At 46.4% G+C, this 23,747-nt stretch overlaps 1 protein-coding gene across 2 annotated transcripts in view; it reads left to right on the top strand.

Moving 5' to 3' along the window:
* The first annotated feature begins 11,048 nt into the window (after nt 1–11,048).
* The window catches only part of FBLN7 (fibulin 7), a 44,191-nt gene continuing 31,492 nt past the window's right edge, over nt 11,049–23,747 (top strand). For both annotated transcript variants that reach the window (XM_081253766.1, XM_081253765.1), the window contains exon 1: nt 11,049–11,178. In XM_081253766.1, coding sequence (XP_081109892.1) covers nt 11,104–11,178 — 75 coding nt within the window. In that variant the 5' untranslated portion in view covers nt 11,049–11,103. The remainder of the gene's footprint in view (nt 11,179–23,747) is intronic.

Raw genomic sequence — 23,747 nt, 5'->3', positions numbered from 1 at the left:
TATGGAAGATTTGTGGTATTCCATGAGCAACAATGGTCTCTGCCAAAATCATGTGACACCACTTTTTGGCACATGGCGGACATACATTAATACTGAATAAAAGAATCAGCAACTAGGGCTTCCCTGGTGGCACAGTGGTTGAGAGTCCGCCTGCCGATGCAGGGGACATGGGTTCGTGCCCTGGTCCAGGAAGATCCCGTGTGCCGCGGAGCGGCTGGGCCCGTGAGCCATGGCCGCTGAGCCTGCGTGTCCGGAGCCTGTGCTCCGCAACGGGAGAGGCCACAACAGTGAGAGGCCCGCGTACCACAAAAAAAATAATAAATTAAATAAATAGATAGATAGATAGATAAATAAATAAAAGAATCAGCAACTAAGTTTTTAAAAAAAATGAAGTTACCCAAGGCATGTCCTATGCCTCTTCAGTGATAGTGGATTGACAGCTAAATTCCTACTAACATAAGCTGGTATGGTACTGAATTCAGATGTAAATAATTTTGACAATATTTCCTTTAAATCATTTGGGAAATAATAAGAAGCTCCAGTGCAAGTTTATGTACAGGAATGCTTTTAAACACTATCCAGCAGATGGTGCCAAAGTAATGTCTCTGAAGAGGGCTAATCTCTATTTTTGGCCTCTAATTCTTGCCTTCAAAATTTTTATTCATTTACTTTTACTTACCAAATGCCAATTTAAGGATAAAATTTAAAAAAAATTTTTAAATGTACACAAAGAGTACCACCATCCTGGTAAAAAAAAAAAAAAAAAAAACTTTTCAGGTAAACTTCAGGTCTCCCTGGTGGCGTAGTGGTTAAGAATCCGCCTGCCAATGCAGGGGGCACAGGTTTGAGCCCTGGTCCGGGAAGATCCCACATGCCGTGGAGCAACTAAGCCCGAGCACCACAACTAATGAGGCTGCACTCTAGAGCCCGTGAGCCGCAACTACTGAGTCCACGTGCCTAGAGCCCGTGCTCCGCAACAAGAGAAGCCACCGCAATGAGAAGCCCGTGCTCGGCAACGAAGAGTGGCCCCAGCTTGCCGCAACTAGAGAAAAGCCCAAGCACAGCAACGAAGACCCAACGCAGCCAAAAATAAATAAAAAAAAAAAAAACTTTTCCTTTAGGTATATTTCCAGTCTCTCTCAGAATTAGAACTTGAAAGCTCCAAGGGGCCTCTGAGCTCATTATACAGATGAGAAAATAATGAACCAGCAAAGCTTCCTTGGCCCCAGGTCTCTCAGGCCAGAGTGGGAGCCTCTCTCCTAGATTGCTTCTCTCAACTCTGGATCCTCAGGGTCAGAGGGAGGGAGGTGCCACAGGCAGGTTGAACTGCACATCAAAACTTGAAATATACTTTCTATGATTTGGTTATCCCTTGCTATGTCATTTTATAGTACTATGCTGTCTTTCACTCTAGCCACCAAATTCTTGTCTCTACATAAAGAGTCATAATTCTGATTCTCTGGTTCTTAATTTGATAAGTAGACGTTTCCTTGAGGCATAGTAGACTCCAGAGAGTTAAAGACAGTGTCTATTTTATTTTTAATGCTACTGAACATACTGATAATAAAATATTCTATTCTAAATTTTATCTTCCTTTTTTGTTTTTTCAATTTCTTTTTTATTTTTAAGTTTTTGGCCATACTGTGTGGCATGCAATATTTTTGTTCCCTGACCACGGATCAAACCTGCGCCCCTTACAGTGGAAGCGTGGAGACTTCCACTGCACTGGACTGCCAGGGAAGTCCCCTTTTTTAAAAAAAGAAAATTAAGTGGGGAATGAACAAGCTGGCCTTTTCACTAAGAAATTGCTTTTTAAATAATGGATTTATTATTATAAAATGTATTTGTGGATTTCAAGTTCTGATAATGGAGAATTACCTTCTGTTGAACCAACCTTACCCGAAGACAACAACTCTAGATAAAATTTAAATAACAGCTACTTTGAAGACATCGGAGAGAGACAGAAACAGGGAGACACTGGAAGGTACTCAACACTTGGATGAAGGGAATTGTACTGGGTGCATTTCCCATTTTTATGGCTTTTATACTCAGGGCAGGCCACAGTTTGTGCCAAGTGGAGATTAAACCCAGATATAAAACCTGAATTTTACCTGAGCTGGAAGACAGAAATTAGAAGAACCACAACAGCTGGAAAGTGAAAGAATTACTGAAAGAGAGAACCAAAAACGTAAGAACCATTCTCTGTGCATAAACCTCCCAAATCACGGGCTTGCCCTCAACTATGCATGTATGGTGGTACAGACTCCATGTACCCATCTAAGGCTAAAAAATGAAACTAAGATTTCTGCTAATATAAGAGACAAAGTTTGGCTAGAGTCCAACCATGTAAACTGCCTGCTTAAAAACATCATGTGGGGTGACATCAGAGAAAATGGGGACTAAGGACCTCTGAAAATTTATCATATAAACAATGGAAATCCTCATGAAAACTTTCAGAATTAACCTTTTTTGAACTCTGGAAATTGACCAGTCTTGCAGCAACCTAGGGAGCATTTATTCAAGAAAAATTCCTGAATTTCAGTGAGAACATCAAGCTTGGTGGTGTTCTAATTTGTCCTACTACCATACTCTGTTCCCCAGCTCAGCAGTAGCCTTCACAATTAAGGGTCTACATTCCCAATACTGCAGGGGGGCAGAATGGATTAAAGACCTAAGTTAAGACCTGAAACCATAGAACTCCTAGAAGAGAACACAGGCAGAACACTCTTTGGCATAAATTGTAGCAATATTTTTTTTGGATCAGTCTCTGAAGGCAAAAAAAAAAAAAAAAAAAGCAAAAATAAACAAATGGGGCCTAATTAAACTTAAAAGCTTTTGCACAGCAAAGGAAACCATCAACAAAATGAAGAGACAACCTACTGAATGGGAGAAAATATTTGCAAATGATATGACCAATAAGGGGTTCGTATCCAGAATATATTAACAGCTCATACATCTCAATATCAAAAAAAAAGAAAAAAAAACCTGAGTAAAAAATGGGCAGAAGACCAGAACAGACGCTTTTCCAAAGAAGACATGCAGATGGCCAACAGGCACATGAAAAGATGCTAAACATCACTAATCATCAGAGAAATGCAAATCAAAACCACAATGAGATATCATTGTCAGAATGATAACCTGTCAGAATGGCTATCATCAAAAATACCACAAAAAGTGTTGGTGAGGATGTGAAGAAAAGGGAACCCTAGTACACTGTTGCTGGGAATGTAAATTGGTGCAGCCACTATGGAAAATAGTACTGAGGTTCCTAAAAAAACTAAAAATAGAACTGCCATTATTATCCAGCTATTCCATTCCTGGATATATATTGGAAGAAAATGAAAACAATAATTCAAAAGATACATGCACTCCAATGTTCATAGCAGCATTATTTACAATAGCCAAGATACGGAAGCAACCTGGGTGTCCATCAGCAGATGAATGGATAAAGAAGATGTGGTACATGTGTACAATGGAATACTACTCAGCCATAAAAAATGAAATTCTGCCATTTGCAACAACATGGGTGGACCTAGAAGGTATTATGTTTAGTGTAATATCAAGTCAAAGAAAGAGAAATACTCTGTTATCACTCACAGGTGGAATCCAAAAAATAAAACGAAAGAATATAACAAAACAAAAATGGGTCACAGATACAGAGAACAAACAAGTGGTTATCAGTGGGGAGAGGGAAGGAGACAAGGGCAAGATAGAGGTAGGGGATTAAGAGATACAAACTCTTAATTATAAAAGAAATAAGCAACAAGGATATAGTGTACATCACAGGGAAATATAGTCATTATTTTATAATAATTTAAAATGGAATATAATCAGTAAAAATAATGAATCACTATGTTGTACACCTGAAGCTAATATTGTAAATCAGCTATATTTCAAACTTTTTTTTAAAGGTTTTTTTTTGTTTTTGGTTGCACTGGGTCTTAGTTGCAGCAGGCGGGCTCCTTAGTTGTGGCATGTGAACTCTTAGTTGCGGCATGTGTATGGGATCTAGTTCCCTGATCAGGGATTGAACCTGGGCACCCTGCATTGGGACAGCAGAGTCTTATCCACTGCGCTGCCAGGGAAGTCCCCTATACTTCAATTTTTAAAAAAATCCAAAACCCATGAAATTTAAACAAACAATAAAGTTAACAAAGCCAAAAGTTTGTTCTTTGAAAAGATAAACAAAATTAATGAATGTCTACCTATATTAGTAAAAAAAAAAAAAAAAAGAAAAGAGATCGATGGGCTTCCCTGGTGGCGCAGTGGTTGGGAGTCCGCCTGCCAATGCAGGGGACATAGGTTCGAGCCCTGGTCCAGGAAGATCCCACATGCTGTGGAGCAACTAGGCCCGTGAGCCACAGCTACTGAGCCTGCGCTCTAGAGCCCGCGAGCCACAACTACTGAGCCCGTGTGCCTAGAGCCTGTGCTCTGCAACAAGAGAAGCCACCGCAATGAGAAGCCCACGCACCGAAATGAGGAGTAGTCCCTGCTTGCCACAACTAGAGAAAGCCCGCATGCAGCAATGAAGACCCAATGCAGCCAAAAAATTAATTAATTAAATAAATAAATTTATTTTTAAAAAAAAGAAAAGAGAGAGAGAGAGAGCCCTGATTACCCATATCAGGAATAAAAGAGGGGCTATCACTACATATCCAACAGATTTTTAAAAGATAAAAAGGGAATAATACCAATAATTTATGCTAATAAATTTGAAAAATTAGATAAAATGGGAAAAGTTCTTGAATATTCTAATTTACCATAATTGATATAAGATGAAATTTTAAAATCAAATTTTATAACATACAGACATGCTTCTTTATCTTTTTGAGGTAATTTTAGATTTACAGAAAAGTTGCAGAATTAGTCCAGTTCCCTTACTCCTTTCATCCAGCCTCCCCCTTTGTTAACATATAACCACAGAACACTTGTCAAAGCTGTGAATGAAACCTTGATACAGTACCTTTAACTAAAGCACAGCATTTATGCATATTTCATCCGTTTTTCCACTAATGTCCATATTCCATTCTAGAACCCACTCCAGGATCCCACACTGCGTTTACTATGTCTTCTTAGGCACCTCTTATCTGGGGCAGTTCCTTGTCTTCCAGATCTTTCATTGCCTGATAATACCAGTTAGGTATTTTGTAGTATGTCTCTCAATGTGGGTTTATCTCATTTTTTTCTCATGTTTGGATTGATGCTATGCATTTTGGGCAAGAATGTCACAGAAGTGATGGACCTTTCTCTGTGCCTCAGATCAGAGGGTACATGATATTGATGTTGATATGCCTCATTGATCCACTGTAAATTTAAATTTTTCCCTCTCTAATATTTGTAAATATTTTGGGGGAGATACTTTGAAGCTATGCAAAACTCCTGTTTCTGCTTAAATATTTACCCAGTAATTTTAGCATTCATTGGTGGGTCTTACCTGCAGCAATGATTACTGTAGTGTTCTAAAGGTGACTTTTCTATTTTTTACATTTTTTCTACTTTTACTGATTGCAATTTTTCTGTAAGGAAGAGTTGTTGTCCCCCCCTTTTTATTTATTTAATCATTTATATATGTATAACCCAAGGGACTCATAGATTTGGGTTCCACTGCATGAAACAGAAATCCAACTACCAGTGGCTTAACCAAACAGGGATTTATGTTTCTTAGCAAACAAGACATCTGGAAGTAAGAGGCCCAGGACTGGCATGTCTCAAAGAAATCATTAAGGAAGCAAGCTCCCTCTGCCTTCTCTCTTTCTTTCTTTCTTTTTTTTTTTTTAGTTTATTTTATTGAAGTATACTTGATTTACAATGTTGTGTTAATTTCTGCTGTACAGCAAAGTGATTCAGTTATATATATATATTCTTTTTCATTATGGTTTATCACAGGATGTTGAATATAGTTCTCTGTGCTATACAGTAGGACCTTGCTGTTTATCCATTCTCTATATAATAGTTGCATCTGCTAATGGCAAACTCCCAATCCATCCCTCCCCCTTGGCAACCACAAGTCTGTTCTCCATGTCTATGACTGTGTTTCTGTTTTGTAAATAAGTTCATTTACGTCACGTTTTAGATTCCACATATAAGTGATACTCTATGGTATTTGTCTTTCTCCTTCTGACTTACGTCACTTAGTATGATAATCTCTAGGTCCATCCACGTTGCTGCAAATAGCATTATTTTATTTTTTGTGGCTGAGTAATATTCCATTGTATATATGTACCACATCTTCTTTATCCATTCATCTGTCGATGGACATTTAGGTTGTGTCCCTGTCTTGGCTATTGTGAATACTGCTGCTATGAACTTATGCCTTTTCTCTTTCTAAACTTCCATCTGGTCCTCATGGTCATGGGGTGGCTGCTGCACCTCCAGGCACTGGGCCCATGCTCCAGGCAAGAGGAGGAAGGACACACACCAGTTGAGTCTGTTTCTATTTATCAAGAAAGTGGCTTTCCTGGAAGCCCCACTCACCAGACTTCACTTGTATCTCATCAGTCAGCACTGGGTCACGCAGCCGAGGGAGTCCACATTTAGGGAGTCTGGAGAGGTGGTAGAGGGGTATTTTAACTGGGTATATTACAACCTTAGACAAAAATAGTATTGTATTAACCAAGGGGAAAGATCGTCAGTAACCTCTTAGGGCCTCGCCCAGAGAGTGTGTGTGCACAAGCTTGATCGTGTGTGCGTGCCACCTCATTTCCTGTTAGAGCCACAATTCTGGAGAAAAAAATTATTTTCAACTTATTGCCAATGGCCACTCTATCAGTCAAAAGCTGAGAGATGGCTTGCTCAAGTTAGTATAATGTGCAGATGATTTATTTACAGGATATGAACAGGATGTACAAACGCCAACCAGGGGAGTGCCCTATCCCAGAGCTTCTAATGCAGGTGCTCTTCCTGTCTCTGGACCCAGGAGGATGAGAGGGATAGGGGCTGCTGGAATCCCAGAGAAAGAGAGGGATGGAGAACAGATTGCCTTGAAAAGAGCAGTGATCTTCTATCGAGGCTTGAGTCAAGCTCGGGACCTCACCGTTCTCTATCGGACCTCCCACTGAGCGCCTCCACCTGCTACACACAGCCAGAGGACAGAGCACCGAAGGGTGTTGACGCAATCCCTACAGGTTGGCATCGAGGCAGAGGGCAGGCTGGGAACGGGTGCAGAGTGCCTCCGGAGGGACACATAGAGTCATCTGGCAAAGCCGTCCTGTTTTGAACAATATTAAGTATGAAATTCTAGACCCGGGAATTAATTTCAACAATTCCTCGGAGGTTATTGTAATCAGGCCTAATTGTATAGGTGTAATCTCAGTTTGCAGTGAAAATGTATCCCTGAAAAATTACTCCCGAAGCTAATTTTGATATATCTGCCTTAGAAGATATCAAACATTGGCCGAGGAGAACAATGAGCAAAGTCTTGTGTTTAGTTTCTAATGCAGCAGAAAGCATGCTCCTCGGGATCGGACACACCCAAGTGTAAATCCTGTTTCTCCCGATTACTCACCTGATGTTGCTCTTGGGTGATCAAGCATTCTAAGCCTCAGTTTCCCAATCTGCAAAATGGGAATAATAATAGGACCTATTTTGCTGGGTTGTGAGGGAATCAATGAGAACATTCATGAAACGCTTAACAGAGTGCCTGGCATACAGCAGGTGCTAAGGAAATGTTGGTTCCCTTCTTATGTTGTCCCCGTGTGGAGGACCATGAGTCAGTTTAGGCAAAGACTCTTTAACTAAGCACCACTATACGCTAGGCACTGTGTTAGGCACTTTATATTCATCATTTTGAAATCCCTTAATAATTCTTCAGATAAATGCTGTTTCCATACATAGTTGAGGAAACTGAGACCTGCAAAGCTTAGGAGAGTTGCAAGGTCACACTGGCAACATGTAGTGGGTAAGATCCGGCCCAGGTGTGTCTGATTTCAAGGGCTGTGTGTCCTTGGCTGCATCCATACTCTGCCCCTCCCACAGGCACTTGGACTTCAGTGTGGAATGGCATTCATGGATTTGCAGCATTTCCTCCTTTTGGCAGATGTTAACTGGTGTTTGGTCTTTAATCAAGGCACAACTGAATCTGTTTTCCTACAGATTTTCATTTTATAAAATTGGAAACGGTTTTGTAGGGAGGAAAGTCTCTTCTAGCTGTCATGACCTCATACATAAGCGGACAGTCTTCAAAGTTCAACACAGGAGTACACGATTTTGTTGGCTGGGGCTCGAGATTTAGTGTGAAAGCCTCCCGTAGCCCCTCACAAAAGGGCCATGCTCGGAGCTGGCACCTGATAAATATTTGCGTAAAGAGTAAATTGGACTAAGTCACTGCACTCCCGCTAGACCGTCCTCCCCCTCTTCCTATCCTGTTATCCTGGCTCAGGCTCACATGCTGGGCTTTGTTCCTGGGCCCCTTCGCAGGTGCTTAGTGGGGGTCGATGACACTTAGAATCACAGATAGAGGTGAGTGAAGGAGACAAAGAGGGAGAAGCAGCTGAGTGACAGACAAGATTCAGCCACAGAGAAGCCCGAGGAAGCCGAAAGAAAAAGCGACGTGTCGGTCACTGTGAGGGTCCCAGGAAACGGCTCTGGAATGGCTGATTTAGACTGGGTGCTGCTTCTGATCGGGTCTTAAACAGATTTCTACAGCATAGCTTCCTCCCCCATTTTGTATTCCCACTTTACACAGGGGATGTGAGTGTATCCGAGAGACAGCACGGAGCCCAGGAGATGGCAAGTGATTCTGCCCAAAGGCTTTAACAATATTTTCTTGAGACATCTAGGCCCCCTTCATCCCCTGACATTCCAGAATAGTCTCTTGCAAATGAAATATAGAGGAAACAGAAGAAACAATATCGAGGTAGGCCCATCTTATCAAGGCAAAGGTTGGTTTTCGGAGCCCTGAATAGAGGGCGCTTGGTTTATTCTCACGGTCTGTCTGCTCTTCGCAGCCTTGGCAAGTCTGGCTGTGGAGGGTGTGCCTTGATGACCACAGGTCAAGGGCGGTTGAGGACAGAGAGAGAAGGGACGGTACTGCTGGGGCAGTGGGACCTTAGAAGGTTAATTCGGAGCAGATGCCAGAGCACTAGACAGAAGTCAGCCATAGGACGAGGGAAACAAATGGAAATCGATAATAGGGAAAAAAACTCTGTGTTGAAACTTAGAAATGCTTGACAAGTAAAAGGAGAAGAAGAAGAAAACCAAAAAAAAAAAAAAAAAAAAAGAAGAAACAGGAAAAACTCTGTTCCTGTAAATAAAACTCCTGAAATCCTATGATTGCATTATTTAAGTAAAATGTGGGATAAGGGAGCCTGTGCTGGAACCAGCCCTGCTCTGGAGACCTTTGGGTTTGCAAACCATGGGCAAGTCACTCAGCCATTCCCGGCTTCAGTTTCTTCACTGGTGAAATCAGGAGTGCCTTCCAGCTTCATGAATCCATTCAGAGGGCTCAAGGGGACAATAGGTCTTGTGCACATCTGTCTGCTTCCAGCACACATCTGTCTGGTTCCAGCACACAGCCGGAACACGCCTGAGAAGCCTTGGCTTTGGGGGCTGCCATGTAAACACAAGGTAGGACAAAATACCAAATAAACACAGCCACAGTGACCAGAAGGAATCCTTCCTTGGGGGTAGGGGTGGGGAGAGTGCAGACAGAGAGGGGGACGCTGGGCTTTGGCCCAGAGAACAAAGGCAGAAAACCACTATTTCCACAGGCCGCCCGGGCTCAGGTCACCGCTGCCCAGCGCCCTCCACCTGGACAGGGAAAAGCAATCTTCTGCCCAGGTCTCTCTCAAGCCGTCTCCCCAGGAATGCAGATAAGAGTACCAGACCTGCTCTCCTTCCTCCGGCAGGAAGGTGGAGGGGGCAGCCCAGCAGGACTTCCTGGGTAACTCCTGCCCAGGTGGCCAGGCTGCACCAGGCGCCACCAGTCCCCTTTCCAGGGGACTCCAACTTTCCTTTCCAAAGGAAAACACTCCCTGCTCTGAGGCTGCAGCCTTCTGAGCTCTGTGCCTTGAGCTCTGAGTGGGCTCTGCTAAGTGAAATTCGGAAAAGGAAAAATAGATTTGAGGCTTGGCCAGACTTGGTGTGCACCATGACATCTGCAGTGTTGCCTTCTGAAAACATTCTTCCAGTAAGAACTTAAATAATGTTTTCCAGGAGCTTGGGGCTGAGGCCATCTGGTTCCTCCCACAGCCCCTGGATGCAAGGACTCAGACTGCTCATGTCTGCCCTTCCCAGCGGCATTTCCCACCCGACCTCAGCAGAGCATCCAGTGTTCCCATAATCCGGCCTCCGGTCCAAACTGAGTTTCTCCTTCCGTTTGGGGAGTGGAGGACAGCAAATGAGGAGGGCTGTCGATTCTGAGTCACCGTGCGTGTGTGTTCTTGTACCCCCATAGCATTGTTTAAAAAGACACTAGTCTGCTCGGGTGGAGAACTTGGTCTAAGTTCATGAAGCCCGTCTCCTGGCCATTCTAGTCCCGTCTTCCGAAGGCCGTGGAGGAAGATGTCCTCACGTGAGCTCTGAAGTTGGACACACCTGGGTTTGAAGCTCCACTTTCTGCTGGGTGATATCAGCCTCAGTATCCCCAGCTGGGAAAGGGGCGGGTCAGGAGCGGCCCGGCGCGGGGTGGGCTCCCGGGATCCCGCACGCACGTGCGCGCCGCCTCGGCCGCCTCCCCCGCCTGGGCGCTGAGGATGCCCGCGCTCGTCCTCGGCGTCGCGCCCGGCCTCCTCGGGGAGCCGCGCGGGTTGGGCGCGCTCCCAGGCGCATTCCTGGCCGGGCAGCCCCTCCTCCTCGGCCTTGGCCAAGGGGCTGGCGCCTCCCCGCCTCGCCGCGATTGTCTCGTGCGGGCGGCTGCGGACGCTCCTGGCCGCTGCGGCTGCAGGTCTGCGCGCGGCGCACCTGGACCCGGGACTGCGCCTCCCGAGCGCGGCGGGCCCGGCTGCGCTCCGGGGCTCCCGCCTCCCTCCCTGCCCGAGCCTCTCGGGTCCGCGCGGAGCCCCGCTCCCCGCAGGGGCGGCTGCGGCATCGGCTTGGGACAACCTCGGCAGGGAAGGCAGACAAAGTTATTTCCCCTTCCCAAGCAGAAAGGTTCCGATTGGCAAGATGGTGCCCAACTGTCCCCGCGCGCTCTTCCTCCTGCTGCTTTTCCTCGCCTGCCCCGAATCGCAGGCTTCCCAGGTCAGTGTCCCTCCCGCCCCTCCCCTGTCCCGCTTGCAGGGGAGGCCACGCCAAGGCCGGAGGACCTGGGCTCGCCACATTCCACCGGAATGCTCGGGCTGGGGGCTTGGAGCGAGGCTGGAGCTGGGGTTCAGTTTTCAGAGGGAAGCGTGAGATCCCCCCATCTGTCATCGGAAGCATCGCGGGCTGGGCGTCTGGGAGAACCCGGGCTGGTCTAGCCGAGCAGTTTGTGCGAAAGCCTCGGTCCGCTGGGGGGGAGGGAGAGAGAGGGCTCCGCGTGAGAACCGTGCGTTGTAGAAAGATTGCCCTGGGATTTATGAGACATTGGTCTTCCTCAGGTCTCCAGAAGAGCTCCCTGCTCACCCAATTAGGGTAGAGGTTGTCCGCTCCCCTCCAACTTCCAACATTTAAATTTCTAACTGAAATATTCTTACCACCACCAACTTTTAAATTTATTTATTTTATTTATTTTTGGCTGCGTTGGGTCTTCGTTGCTGCGCATGGGCTTTCTCTAGTTGTGGAGAGCGGGGGCTACTCTTCGTTGCGGTGCGCAGGCTTCTCATTGCGGTGGCTTCTCTTGTTGCGGAGCACGGGCTCTAGGCGCACGGGCTTCAGTAGATGCGGCGGTGGGCTCAGTAGTTGTGGTGCACGGGCTTAGGTTCTCCCGCGGCATGTGGGATCGTCCCGGACCAGGGCTCGAACCCGTGTCCCCTGCATTGGCAGGCGGATTCTTAACCACTGCGCACCAGGGAAGCCCCACCACCAACTTTTAAAGGCTCAGAACTTTCTTAGCAGTTCGCCGCGTTTCCCAGGCAGAAACAGGTGGGAGGTTTCTGAAGCAGCCTCACCTGAGCCTAGGGGAGCTTAGATTTGGGACTGCATTTCTTTCCCACACTTGCAGGCAGCTTGCCGTTTAATTTTTCTCTCCCTGACGTTTGTGTCTGTTGGAGTCCCACTGGATTTATGTGCTTGACCAGATTCACTTTTACATTAAGCAGTAAAAACTCATGGTTAAAATTAAGATGAGAATGCAGATAAAAATGCGTCTTCCAAAGGTGAGACTGGAATTGCTCAATTCAGAGCCAGCTATCACCAGACTGGCTCTGGAAACTGGAGACCCCTCCCTCTGTGACGGCGTGTCCCGTGGGCTGTGGGGCAGCTACCCCAAGAATACCGTCCATAACAATAATAGTAACGGCAGACGGAAAGAAAGCTCACTGAGTGATGAGTGCTGTATTCTTTGCTAAGCATCTTCCAGGCTCTTTATTCTCAGAGCAGCGCTGTGAGTTGGGAACTATTGTCATCCCCATTTTGCAGATGAGGGAGCTGAGACCCAGGGAGATTCTGACTTACTCAAGTTCACATGGCCAGGAAGGAGTGGAGTAAATTTAATCTCTCTCCTTAGTCTCCAAGCCTTTTCCCTTCCCCACAGACTCTCACCCATGGGCTGAATACCTAACAGGCACATCCGTGGCCACCTAGAAGCCCTTGGGGCACAGGAAGGGGTTCCAGGCAGGGAGAACTCAGTTCAGACCAAACACGGGCCCGTGTGAGTGCAGAATATGGTGAGTTGCCACTGCAGGAAGTCACTCAGCCACCAGGCAGCAGAAGCCTGGTCTAGGACCACAATCAACCCACCCAACAGAACAGTGGGGTGTCCCACCCACTTTGCAGATTACGTAATAGAACCTGAGGCCCAGAGCTCAAAGCCAGAAGCACAGGTAGGTGCACCCCTAAGCCGGCTCCCCACCCAGGCCAGGAGAGGGGGCAGGGTGGATAGGAAGTGCCAGAGGAAGTTGAGGGGCTCTGCATTGCCATTATCTGATCTCTGAAGGTTACCTGGAAAAGTGGTGACACCTTGGCAGTTCTCAGATGTTTGCAGCTGCTGTTCAAGCAGGGAAGTAAGCTCTCTCAGGCTTTGTTCCTGGGGGAGATCTGGGTCCCATCCCTGCCCTGCCACGTCCAGGCTTTCTCAAATTCCTTCTCCTCTAAGCCTTGGTTTCTTTACCTGCGAGAGCACATGCCTCACTGGGCTTTGTGAAGGGGAAAGGGAGCAGAAGGGATTCTCCACAGAAGTTAGTTTAAAAATTCTAGTGAAACTGTCCTTCACCCAAAGTCCTATGTAGTCGGGGGAATCTCACCCCTAATCCTTGTCTGACTTTTCAGCACATCTGTCCTGGGTCACGTTGCAAGATTTCTGTGACCTGCTGTTGGAGAGCCAGTGGTCCTGGGGAAGGAGGGGAGGTTGAACAATGTGGGGGTCCCGTAAGTGGGGGCCCTTTCCCAACACTACTGCCCACTCTGTGGCCTTCCCCCAAGAAGAGAAACCGCCTTGCTGGAGAGACAAGAAAGGGAGAACATTTAACACACTCCACGCCTCACCCTCTTCCCCCACGATGGCTCTCGGCCTCCTCGTTGCCTGTGTGTGGGGGGGGGGCTATGGTATTTCAGAACGTTTCCCCTTCTCCAAAACCTCTCCTTGTGATCACATGTCACAGGGTTCCAAATTCCACCATTAGAGATTCATTCTTTTGGTTGTCTACTCCCAGTTGATACATTGCTTTTTACAGTTTAATGGGAAAGAAATGTTTTTGGTGTACATTTCCATGCTTTTAACCATAGAACTATGTTCTATATGTGGTACTCACCACCACAGTCAGGAGACAGAACAGTTCCACCACCCCAAAATGACATCCTCATGCCCTGTGTAGTCACACCCTCTGGCCACCCCAGTGCCTGGCAACACTGATCCGTTCTTCAGCATTATAGTTTTTTCATCTTCACAGTGTCATATAAATGGAAGCAAAAAGTACATAGACTTTTGACTGACTTCTTTAACTTAGCATAAAGCATTTAAGATTCTTCCATGTCGTTCTGGGGATGCACAGTTCCTTCCTATTGCTGGGTAGTATGCCATTGTGTGGACATATCACAGCTTTTTTTTTTAATCAATTCAGCCATTGAACTGAATGACACCCATGGTATCAGTTCCAGTTTTTGGTGATTATGACTAGAGCTGCCGTAAACATTCCCATACAGCTTTTGTGTGAATGTAAACACTCATTTCTCTTGGGTAGATATCTAGGAGTGGGATTGCTGGGTTATATGGTAAGTGTATCTTTAACTTTGTCAGAAGCAGCCAAACTGTATTCCATATCAGTTGTATCATTTTGCATTCCCACCAGCAGTACATAAAGACCCAGCTGCCGTGCATCCTCACCAGCACTTAATATTATCGGGTTTGTCTGTTTGTTTCTAAGTCACTCTAATAGGTATGGAATGGTATCTCATTGTGGTTTTAATTTCCATTTCTCTAATAACTGAAAATATTGACATCTTTTCATGTGCTTATTTGCCATTTGAATAGTTTACTGGGTGAAGTGTCTGTTCAGGCCTTCTGCCCATTTTCCAAATGGGTGGTTTGTTTTCTTATTGTTAAGTTTTGAGTATTCTTTATACAGTCTAAATAGAAATCCTTTATCAGGTGTGTGAGTTGCCAATATTTTCTCCCTATCTGCAGCTTGTCTTTAAAAAAATTTTTTTAATTTTATATTGGAGTATAGTTGATTTACAATGTTGTGTTAGTTTCAGGTGTACAGCAAAGTGAGCTAGTTATACATATTCCTATACCTATTCTTTCTCAGATTCTTTTCCCATATAGGTTATTACAGAGTATTGAGTATAGTTCCCTGTGCTATACAGTAGATCCTTGTTGATTATCTATTTTATATATAGTAGTGTGTATATGTTAATTCCAAACTTGTAATTTATTCCTCTCCCCACCCCACCTTTCCCCTTTGGTAACCATAAATTTGTTTTCTAAGCCTGTGAGTCTATTTCTGTTTTGTAAATAAGTTCATTTGTATCATTTTTTTTTAGATTCCACATAAGTGATGTCATATAATATATGTCTTTCTCTGTCTGACTTACTTCACTCCGTATGATAATCTCCAGGTCCATCCATGTCGCTGCAAATGGCATTATTTCATTCACTACAGCTTGTCTAAACAGTGTCTTTCCCAGAGCAAAGATTTTAAATTTTGATGAAGTCCAATTGATCGATTTTTTATTTTTATAGATTGTGGTTTTGGTGTCAAGTCTAAGAACTCTTTGACCCCAGATCATGAAAATTTTCTTGTATGTTTTCTTCTAAAATTTTTGTAGTTTTGCATTTTTACATTTTGATCTGTAATTTATTTTGAGTTAATTTTTGTGTAAAGTGTGAGGTTTATGTTGAGATAAACACTTTGCATGTAGATATCCAGTTGTTCCAACAGCATTTGTTGAAAAGACTGTTGAATTGCCATTGAATTGTCTTAGCAACTTTGTGAAAAATCAGTGCATCATATGGGTTTATTTCTGCCAGTAACACACTATCTTGATTACTGTAATTTTATTTATTTATTTATTTATTTATTCGGCTGCATTGGGTCTTCGTTGCACACGGGCTTTCTCTAGTTGTGGCGAGCGGGCATCTACTCTTTGTTGCCATGCACGGGCTTCTCATTGCGGTGGCCTCTCGTTGGAGGGCATGAGCTCTAGGCGCACGGGCTTCAGTAGTTGTGGTGCGCAGGCTCAGTAGTTGTGGTTTGCGGGCTCTAGAGCGCAGACTCAGCAGTTGTGGCGCACAGGCTTAGTTGCTCCAGAGGCATGTGGGATCTTCCCAGACTAGGGATCAAACCCATGTCCCCTGCATTGGCAGGCGGATTCTTAACCACTGCACCACCAGGGAAGACCCGTTACTGTAATTTTATATAAGACTTAAAATTGGATAGATTTTAAGACTTTATTATTCTTTTTCAAAATTGTTTCGGTTATCATAGCTTGTATTTCCATTAAAATTTTAGAATCGGCTTGTCTCTATCCACAAAATTCCACTGGAATTTTGATTGGAACTGCATTAAACCTACTGATCAATTAGGAGTGAATTGGCATCTTAACAATATTGAGTCTTCCAATCTGTGAAAACAATATGTCTTTCCATTTATTTAGATCTTCCTTGATTTCCCTCATCAGCATTTTTTAGTTACCAACAAAAACATGTTTTGTTAGATTTATATCTAAGTATTTCATTTTTGGAGCTATTTTAAGTGGTATTAGGTTTTAAATTTTTTCATTTCCAATGCTATATTCCTTGTATATGGAAATTCAGTGGGCTTTTCTGTGTTGACATGGTGTCCTGTGACTTTGTGGAGCTCACTTATTAGTTATAGGGCATTTTGTGTGTGTGTAGATTCCCTCAGATTTTTTTACATAAACAATCATGTTATCTGTGAATAGGGGCAATTTTATTTCTTCCTTTCTAATCCATGCGCCATTTATTTATTTATTTAGCCTTATTACACTTATTAAAACTTCCAGTACTGTGTTGAGTAAGAGAGTGGACATTCTTGCCTTGTTCTAGAACTTGGGAAGAATGCATTCAGTTTTTTAATATTAAGTCGGATGCTAGGCTGTGGGTTTTTGCAGATGCCATTTGTCAGGTTAAGGTTCTCTTCTAGCCATAGTTTGATAGAGTATTCATTATGAATGGATGTTGAATTTTATCACATGCTTTTTCTGCTTCCATTGACATGATCCTGTGGTTTTTCTTCAGTCCGTTATTAAAGTGGATGACTTTGACTGAATTTTAAAATTTATTTTTAATCTTTTTAAATTGAAGTACAGTTGATTTACAATGCTGTGTGATTGATTTTCTAATTTTGAAACAGCCTTGCATTCCCAGATAAACCCTAATTGATTATGGCATCGTATACATCGTCTATATTTCTGGATTCTACTTGCTAATGTTTTGTGAGAATTCTTGTATCTTGTTCATGAGGGATATTGGTGTATAGCTGGGGTCAGCAAACTATGGTCCATGAGCCACATCCAGTACACTGCTGGTCAAATCTGTCCACACTGATTACTTACACGTCATCCATACCTGCCTTTTGCACTGCAATTGCGGAGATGAGCAGTTGCAACAGAGACCCTATGGGCTGCAAAGATGAAAAATCTGACTCTCTGGCCCTCTTTCTACAGACACAGTTTGCTATCCCTCATCTATGGATTTCTTCTACTGTCTTTACCTGGTTTTCTTACCAGGGTAATGCTGGCTTCCTAAAATGAGTTGTGAGCTGTCCCCTTCTCTTCTGTTTTCTGGAAGAAACTGTGCAGAGGTGGTGTCAGTTCCTCTATCATGTTTGGTAGAATTGACCAATGAAGCCATGTGGGCTTGGAGATTTCTTTTCTGGAAGGTTTTTAACTATGAATTCAATTTCTCTGACAGATATAGAACTACTTAGGGTAACCTTTTTCCTTTGGGTGACTTTTGGTAGCTTGTGGCTTTCAAGAAATTGTTCCACCGTCCTCACTCTCTCTTGAGGCAACTGTTTTTAAATGCCCTGGAAATTACTCCCCGTTTCTAAACAATTGATCTCCGGTAACGACAGATGAGTACTTTGTTCCATTGTTCGCTGCAGGGCCAAATAGTCTACTATGATTAATTTCCTTTCTTGTGTAACTTTTTGGTTTTCCTCAAGATTTTTCTCTTTTGCCCGGTTCGTCCTCTACATAAGCACAGTTGTTTCCAATAATCTCTTTCCTAGTCCATATTCTGTCGGGCTGCTTTCCCCCTGGATCCCAGTCGTGCTGACCTTTCTCTGGGCTCATGGCCCTGTGGCTACCCAGGGACTTTGGCCTGCGCTGGAGTTTATGTTTTCTAGATCATATGTCTTCCTCTTTCTTGGCTTCTTCCCTTGTTTTTTTGAACACATTCTCAGGAAAATGATGTTTTAATCCGCGATCCTTAGGCCTTCCCAGATCACTTTCCTATTGTAGATGTTACCATTTTTCTACCCTGAAACTTTAAAGCAGCCAACGGTAGCACCATTATCCCCACGCTGTAGATGGGGAGCCTGATGTGCCTGAGGAAGTGGCAGCTGAATCCTCATATTGGGAGCAAAGCCAGAGGAAGGAGCGAGAGGGGGGAAAATGCCCCGATCCAGTGTCCCCCACTGACTGAGTCGGGAGGGAAGGAGGTGGGAAGGGTTTGAGATCTGTTCCCTGGTCTGAGAACAAATGAGATGAAGAAGGGTGGAAATGTGACAACCCAAGTATGTTCCTTCCCGGTGTGGTATGGTCAGCTTATCAATTCTACTGCCAGTTTCGATGGATTGGCTGGACTCCAGGTTGACATGGATTGCTGTTTACTTCAGAACTCAGCACAAAAGGATACCATGCTTGATTAAAGGTATCTGCCGTGCTCGCAGCACCAGGAGTATTTGCTACCCTGCAGCAGGGTTTTATACACCAGCGCCTGTATTATAAGAATACATGGGGGTGAGCGGAAGCTACCGGGGACATGTGAATCATCCATTTTGAAAATGGGGCATTTCGTAAAACAAATATTTGGTGACTACCATGGCCCAGGCTGGGAACAAAACAGACAAGGACCGTGCATTTGGTTTTGAAAGGGCTGCTCTAGATCTGGAGTTGGCCGAGCAGGGTGGCATTCTGAGCTGGGCTCAGCTGGACTGTTCTGCTCACTGGCTCCAGGCTCCGCTCTTCGGGTCTGGGCTCCTCCTCACCTGTGGACGGCTGCCAGGTTAGCTGAGGCTGGTTGGTCCAGGGTGGCTCTGTTCCGTGCAGCCTCTCATCCTCCAGCAGGCTAGCCTGGGTTTTTCACATGGTAGAAAGCGGTCAAGGGCCAGGACTAGCAGAATGCCCAAGACTTCTTGAGACACTGTTCTAAAATGAAGCTGGGATTTTGGCTTCCTCCAAGTGTGGTGAGGCCAACAGATCAGGAGACACTGCCGGAAAAGGATAGTGTGTTACATACAGTTCTCTCGAGGAGGGAGCATGTCGTACCAAGTTGGGCTACAGAGAGAACAGCAGGCAGAGAGAGAGGGAGGGAAACTTCTGGAAAGCCTTTACTGGGGATTTTGAGGGAAGAAATGGGTGAGACAGGTTAAGGGGGCTAACCGGGTTAGGATTGGCTAGTTGGAATAATTGTAGCAGGTTGGTGGTATAGGGCTGACCCTAGTTGTCTGATGCCGATTCCCAGGTTTGTTGGCGGGGACTGGGCGGCTGTTAGTGTCTCACAAGCTTCGGAGCCAGATAAGCAGGCGGACGGGCTCTGGTTCAGTTGGTCTGCTACCAAAGGTGTGCTGGGCATGGGCAGGGAGGGTGTTGTGTTGTTTGCTGCCTCTAGGAATTTGCTGGCCCTGCCACAGAGGGGCAGTCTGTGCCAAGTCAGCGTGGCCCCAGATGTCAAAACATCCCATACAGAAACTAGACAATGTGGTTAATCCAGAGCCAGCCTTGGAACTGGTATATCGCTTCCAGTGCATTCTGTTGGCCAAAGCAAGTCACAAGACCCGCCCATATCCGGAGATGGGAAAACAGACCTCCCTCTGGATGGGAAGACTGGCAGAGCCTCCTTGCAGATGGTGTGGGTGTGGGGAGGAAGAGATTGCCATTCTGCAAACCTTCATCAGTAGTGATCCGGGGCTTTACTCCCCCAGAGACAGTGTTCAGATGAAGGGGTGGGGTCAGGGTGAGGATGGGTGACCGGGAGGCTGTCCTGCCATCTTCCACTTTCTCCAGCAGCCCCCACCTTTTCCTGGCACCTTCAGGAGGGGGACTCGTTCCAAGTCCTGTCAAGGACGGCCCTGATTACAGAGAAGAGTGGAGACCCCTTTGCTCCGTGGGGCAGTTTCTGGCCCCCGGGGGCGTTGGGCAGTGAGTGCTGAGGGTGTGGACTGGATGTGAACAGCTGGGGAAGAAGGCAATGCCCTGGGTTCTCCGGTTGGCCTGGAGTCTTTCAGGCAGGAACCTCTGGCAGTCTGGGCCCCAGACTCTCCAGAGGGAAGCAGCTTAAATGGGAAGCAAAGCCCAGGGAGCTCCTCTTGGGGCTGGGTTTCCAAGTAAGACTGAGACGTGACATCATTCACATCAAAGACTGGCGGTGTGGGGGTGGGATGGCAACTCCAGGGACTCAGGAGACCCTAGGCTGCCCCCTGACCTCCCTGTTGTCATCTGGTTGGCTCCTGACTCAGACATTTCTCTTTATGCTGGGGATTAGGTTACCTGTAGACCCTCAACAGAAGTGGCGCACTGCCAGCTCAGGAGATGCCCCTCCCTCTGCTCCCCTAGGCTGGGTTTCCCGTCTCTGCAGGAGGGGTTGGAGGCAGAGTGTGATCGGTAACTGGGTGCACGGCCCAGGGAGCTGAGAGAATCAGATGATTCTTGGCTGATTTGAAGAAAGGGAAAGCGCCACGGGTGTCTGTAGGCAAAAAAAGACAAAACGATGGGCTTCCCTGGTGGCGCAGTGGTTGAGAGTCCGCCTGCCGATGCAGGGGACACGGGTTCGTGCCCCAGTCCGGGAGGATCCCATATGCCGCGGAGCGGCTGGGCCCGTGAGCCATGGCCGCTGAGCCTGTGCGTCCGGAGCCTGTGCTCCGCAACGGGAGAGGCCACAACAGTGAGAGGCCTGCGTACCGCAAAAAAAAAAAAAAAAAAAGACAAAAAGAAAAGCTTCTTCCAGAGAAGCCAGGACACCATCAGTCATTTACACTGTGGTGTGAAAAACATACAAACTTGTCAGTATCACCTCCCAGCGCCTTCTCTGATTGCATAATTAAAGATTTTACCTTCCCAGAAGGAATCTAACTAGTAAGGTCATGTGCTCATCCTACAACTATGTCCTGAGAGCCTCTCCTGCCAGGTGATTTTCTGGGTCTGGCAAGGCAGCAGGGCCCGAGGCGGTGTAGCAAGTGGAGAAGACCCTGAGTGCCTGGTCTGTGTTCTGGCTCCCATGCTTCCCGGCTGAGTGACCTGGGGCACGTTCCTGCCTCTGTGAGTCAGCCGCCTCCTCTGAGATGCCTGTCTCGTGGCGTTGTAGGAAGGAGAAGATGAGTGACATTCAAAGAACAGGTCCAAACTAAGGGCTCAGTACGTGTTAGGGGAGAGAACGATGCGGTGGACACAGACCCTGTTGTCACGTGGCTCACCAAGCAGGCAGAGAAAAACAAGACAAACCTGAAAGTATCTGGAGGCAGACCATGGAAATGGGGTGTTGTGTGGGAGGGTGGCCAGGAGGCTGCTCTATACTCAGTAGGCAGGTACGGGCTCTTTGAGAAGGGGGCTTCTAAGTGAAAATGGAAAGACAGGAGCCTGGCTTTCAAGGACCAGGGGCAGAATCTGGGCAGAGGAAACAGCCAGTGCAAAGGCCCTGAGGTAGAAGTTAGCTTGCTGAGGTGTGTGGAGAAACACAGAGGAGGTCTGAATGTTGGGACACGGAAGGTGCCTGATCTGGACCCAGTTGGAGGTGGCAAGGCTTGATCACATACGGCTCTGTAAGCAGAATAATGCCCTCCGCCCCAAGATACCTATGTTCTTATCCCAGAAACCTGAGAATCTTACCCTGATGTTAGCCCAGTGAGTCCTGTGTCGGGGTTCTGACCTCTGTCTTTTGGGAAGCTTAGATTGCAGGAGGGCCCGGGAGGACGCAGGGAGAGCGGGTGGGATGCAGCTGCAGGTGCAGGACAGGGTAGTTTCCGCCGCACCGTTGCCTGCTCACGGGGAAACGCTCGGGATTCTTCGCTAGCGAAGGTAGGAAGACCTGAAAGTGCGCATGTCATTCGACCTTCACAACCATCCAGGTGAACTACCTTAAGGGCTCCAAGGCTCCACCTCTCACGCGTGGCCACGCCTACCGCACTCACCTCATCAGTCCCCTTCATTCTGCCCACGCTGCCCACCAGGACCGGGCCCCCCAGCGCCCTCCGCCTCCTCGGCGTCAGCCCCAGGAGACCCGGTCAGATCCAGACGTCCACTTCCACAAGTCGCAGAGATCTTGGATCATGTGTGAATGTGCACACATGTGGGCTGACGTTCTCTGAAGGGTCCGTGCATGTGTGTTGGGGGGGACAGTGGGGGGACTGAGAGGGTCGGCTAGCACACTGGGGCCTCTGAGCCCCTCGTCCTGGTTCCCTCGGGCTGAAGAGAGAAGAAGAATGTACTTTCCCAGTGGGTGGACTGGGCACAATGTGACTGGCAAGGTAGCCTTGCCATTGACCAACGAGATGCCCTGAGCCTCAGTTTCTCTAGCTGTGAAATGGGGATAACCATGCCTGCCTAGGGGGGCTGCAAGGAGGACTAAGTGAGCTAACGATGGCTCCGTTTCTTATGTCAGTGCCTGGCACGACGTAGGATGCTTAGTGAATATTTGTGGAATAATGAATACATGAATGAATTATGGAATCATTCTGTTGTACATGTGAAACTAACAGAATGTTGTATGTCAATTATACCGCAATTAAAAATGTAATATAACAAAGAAGAAAAATCAAACAAAAAATGAGTAAGTGAGGAGAAGGTGCAATATACTAAGTTCCTTTTTCTCTTCTTTTCCTCTTTATTTTCTCAACTTCCTGTCTCCTTCTCTACTCATATTGGGTCAAGTCCCAAAAGGAAGTAAGCAAAACATGCCCCATTTCTGCAGCCAGGAGGTCCTCAAGTTATGGAGAGAGGTGAGGGGAAGGCCCAGTACCAGCGGGCTCCACAGGGGATTGTGGCTGGTTTTGTGTGTGTGTGTGTGTGTGTTATATGTGTATGTGGTATGTATATGTGTATTGTGTATGTGTGTATACGTGTATGTGGTATGTGTGTGTATATGTGTATTGTGTATGTGTGTCTGTGAATGTGTGTGTGTGTGAACGGAGCTCCCCACTGGGCTGGGCGTTAGGGGAGATATTTGCTGGAGGTAAAGTGATGCAGTTAAAGGCACAACCAAGTCTGCAGGTGAATGCGGCCACTGGAAGCTTGGCTGGGCAGCAAGCAGGTGAAAGAATATGGTGGATCTGGGGAGTAAGATGAGGAAGCCTGCCCTGGGCTCACACTTACATCTTCCTTCGCGCCTCATTCATCTGTTTTGTTGGTTTGCTCAGATGAGCATCTCGTGTGCACTCAGGTCCTGTCCTCAGTGATGAGGATTCCAAGTTGTCTATAACTTGTTCTCTGCCCTCAGGCATGCAACGGGGCCAGGAGCGAGGTGACCAGAGTTGCCTGTCGAGGGGGTGCTAGAAAAGGAGAGGAGTTGGGAGATGGACAGTGGAGGGCTCCTGGGGGGGTCTCCGTGGACCCCCCTCTGAAGTTTCACATCAGGGTCTGGAGGGGGCCTGCTGGGATTTCAATCCTGGATGCGTCACCATGGCCAAGTGACTACTTGGCTTCCTTGCCTGTAAGGGGGTGTAATAACGGTGCCCATATCCGGGGGCTGCTGTGAGCATCTAACAAGTTCGCTTGTGTGCGGCGTGGTGGCAGTGCTGCCTCTTGGCTCCCACTGTTGTCATCGCTCCCGTGGCCATTTCAAAAAGTAGACAAGAATTGAGTTGGGGCGAAAATATAGAGTTTTGGGCAGCCGGCATCGTAAGAACCCAAAATGCCCTGAGTACACAAAGGGAGACTCTGCTGGAGGGTTGTGATAGCTAATTTTATTTGTCCACTTGGCTAGACCAGATATTTAGTGAAACACCAGTCTCGATGTTGCTGAGAAGGTTTTTTTTTTTTTTTCGGCCACATGG

Source organism: Mesoplodon bidens (assembly GCF_964165515.1).
Source record: "Mesoplodon bidens genome assembly, chromosome: 14".
Lineage (NCBI taxonomy): Eukaryota > Metazoa > Chordata > Mammalia > Artiodactyla > Ziphiidae > Mesoplodon > Mesoplodon bidens.
Note: the sequence above shows the minus strand (reverse complement) of the source record. Positions and strands in the feature narration are given on the sequence as shown.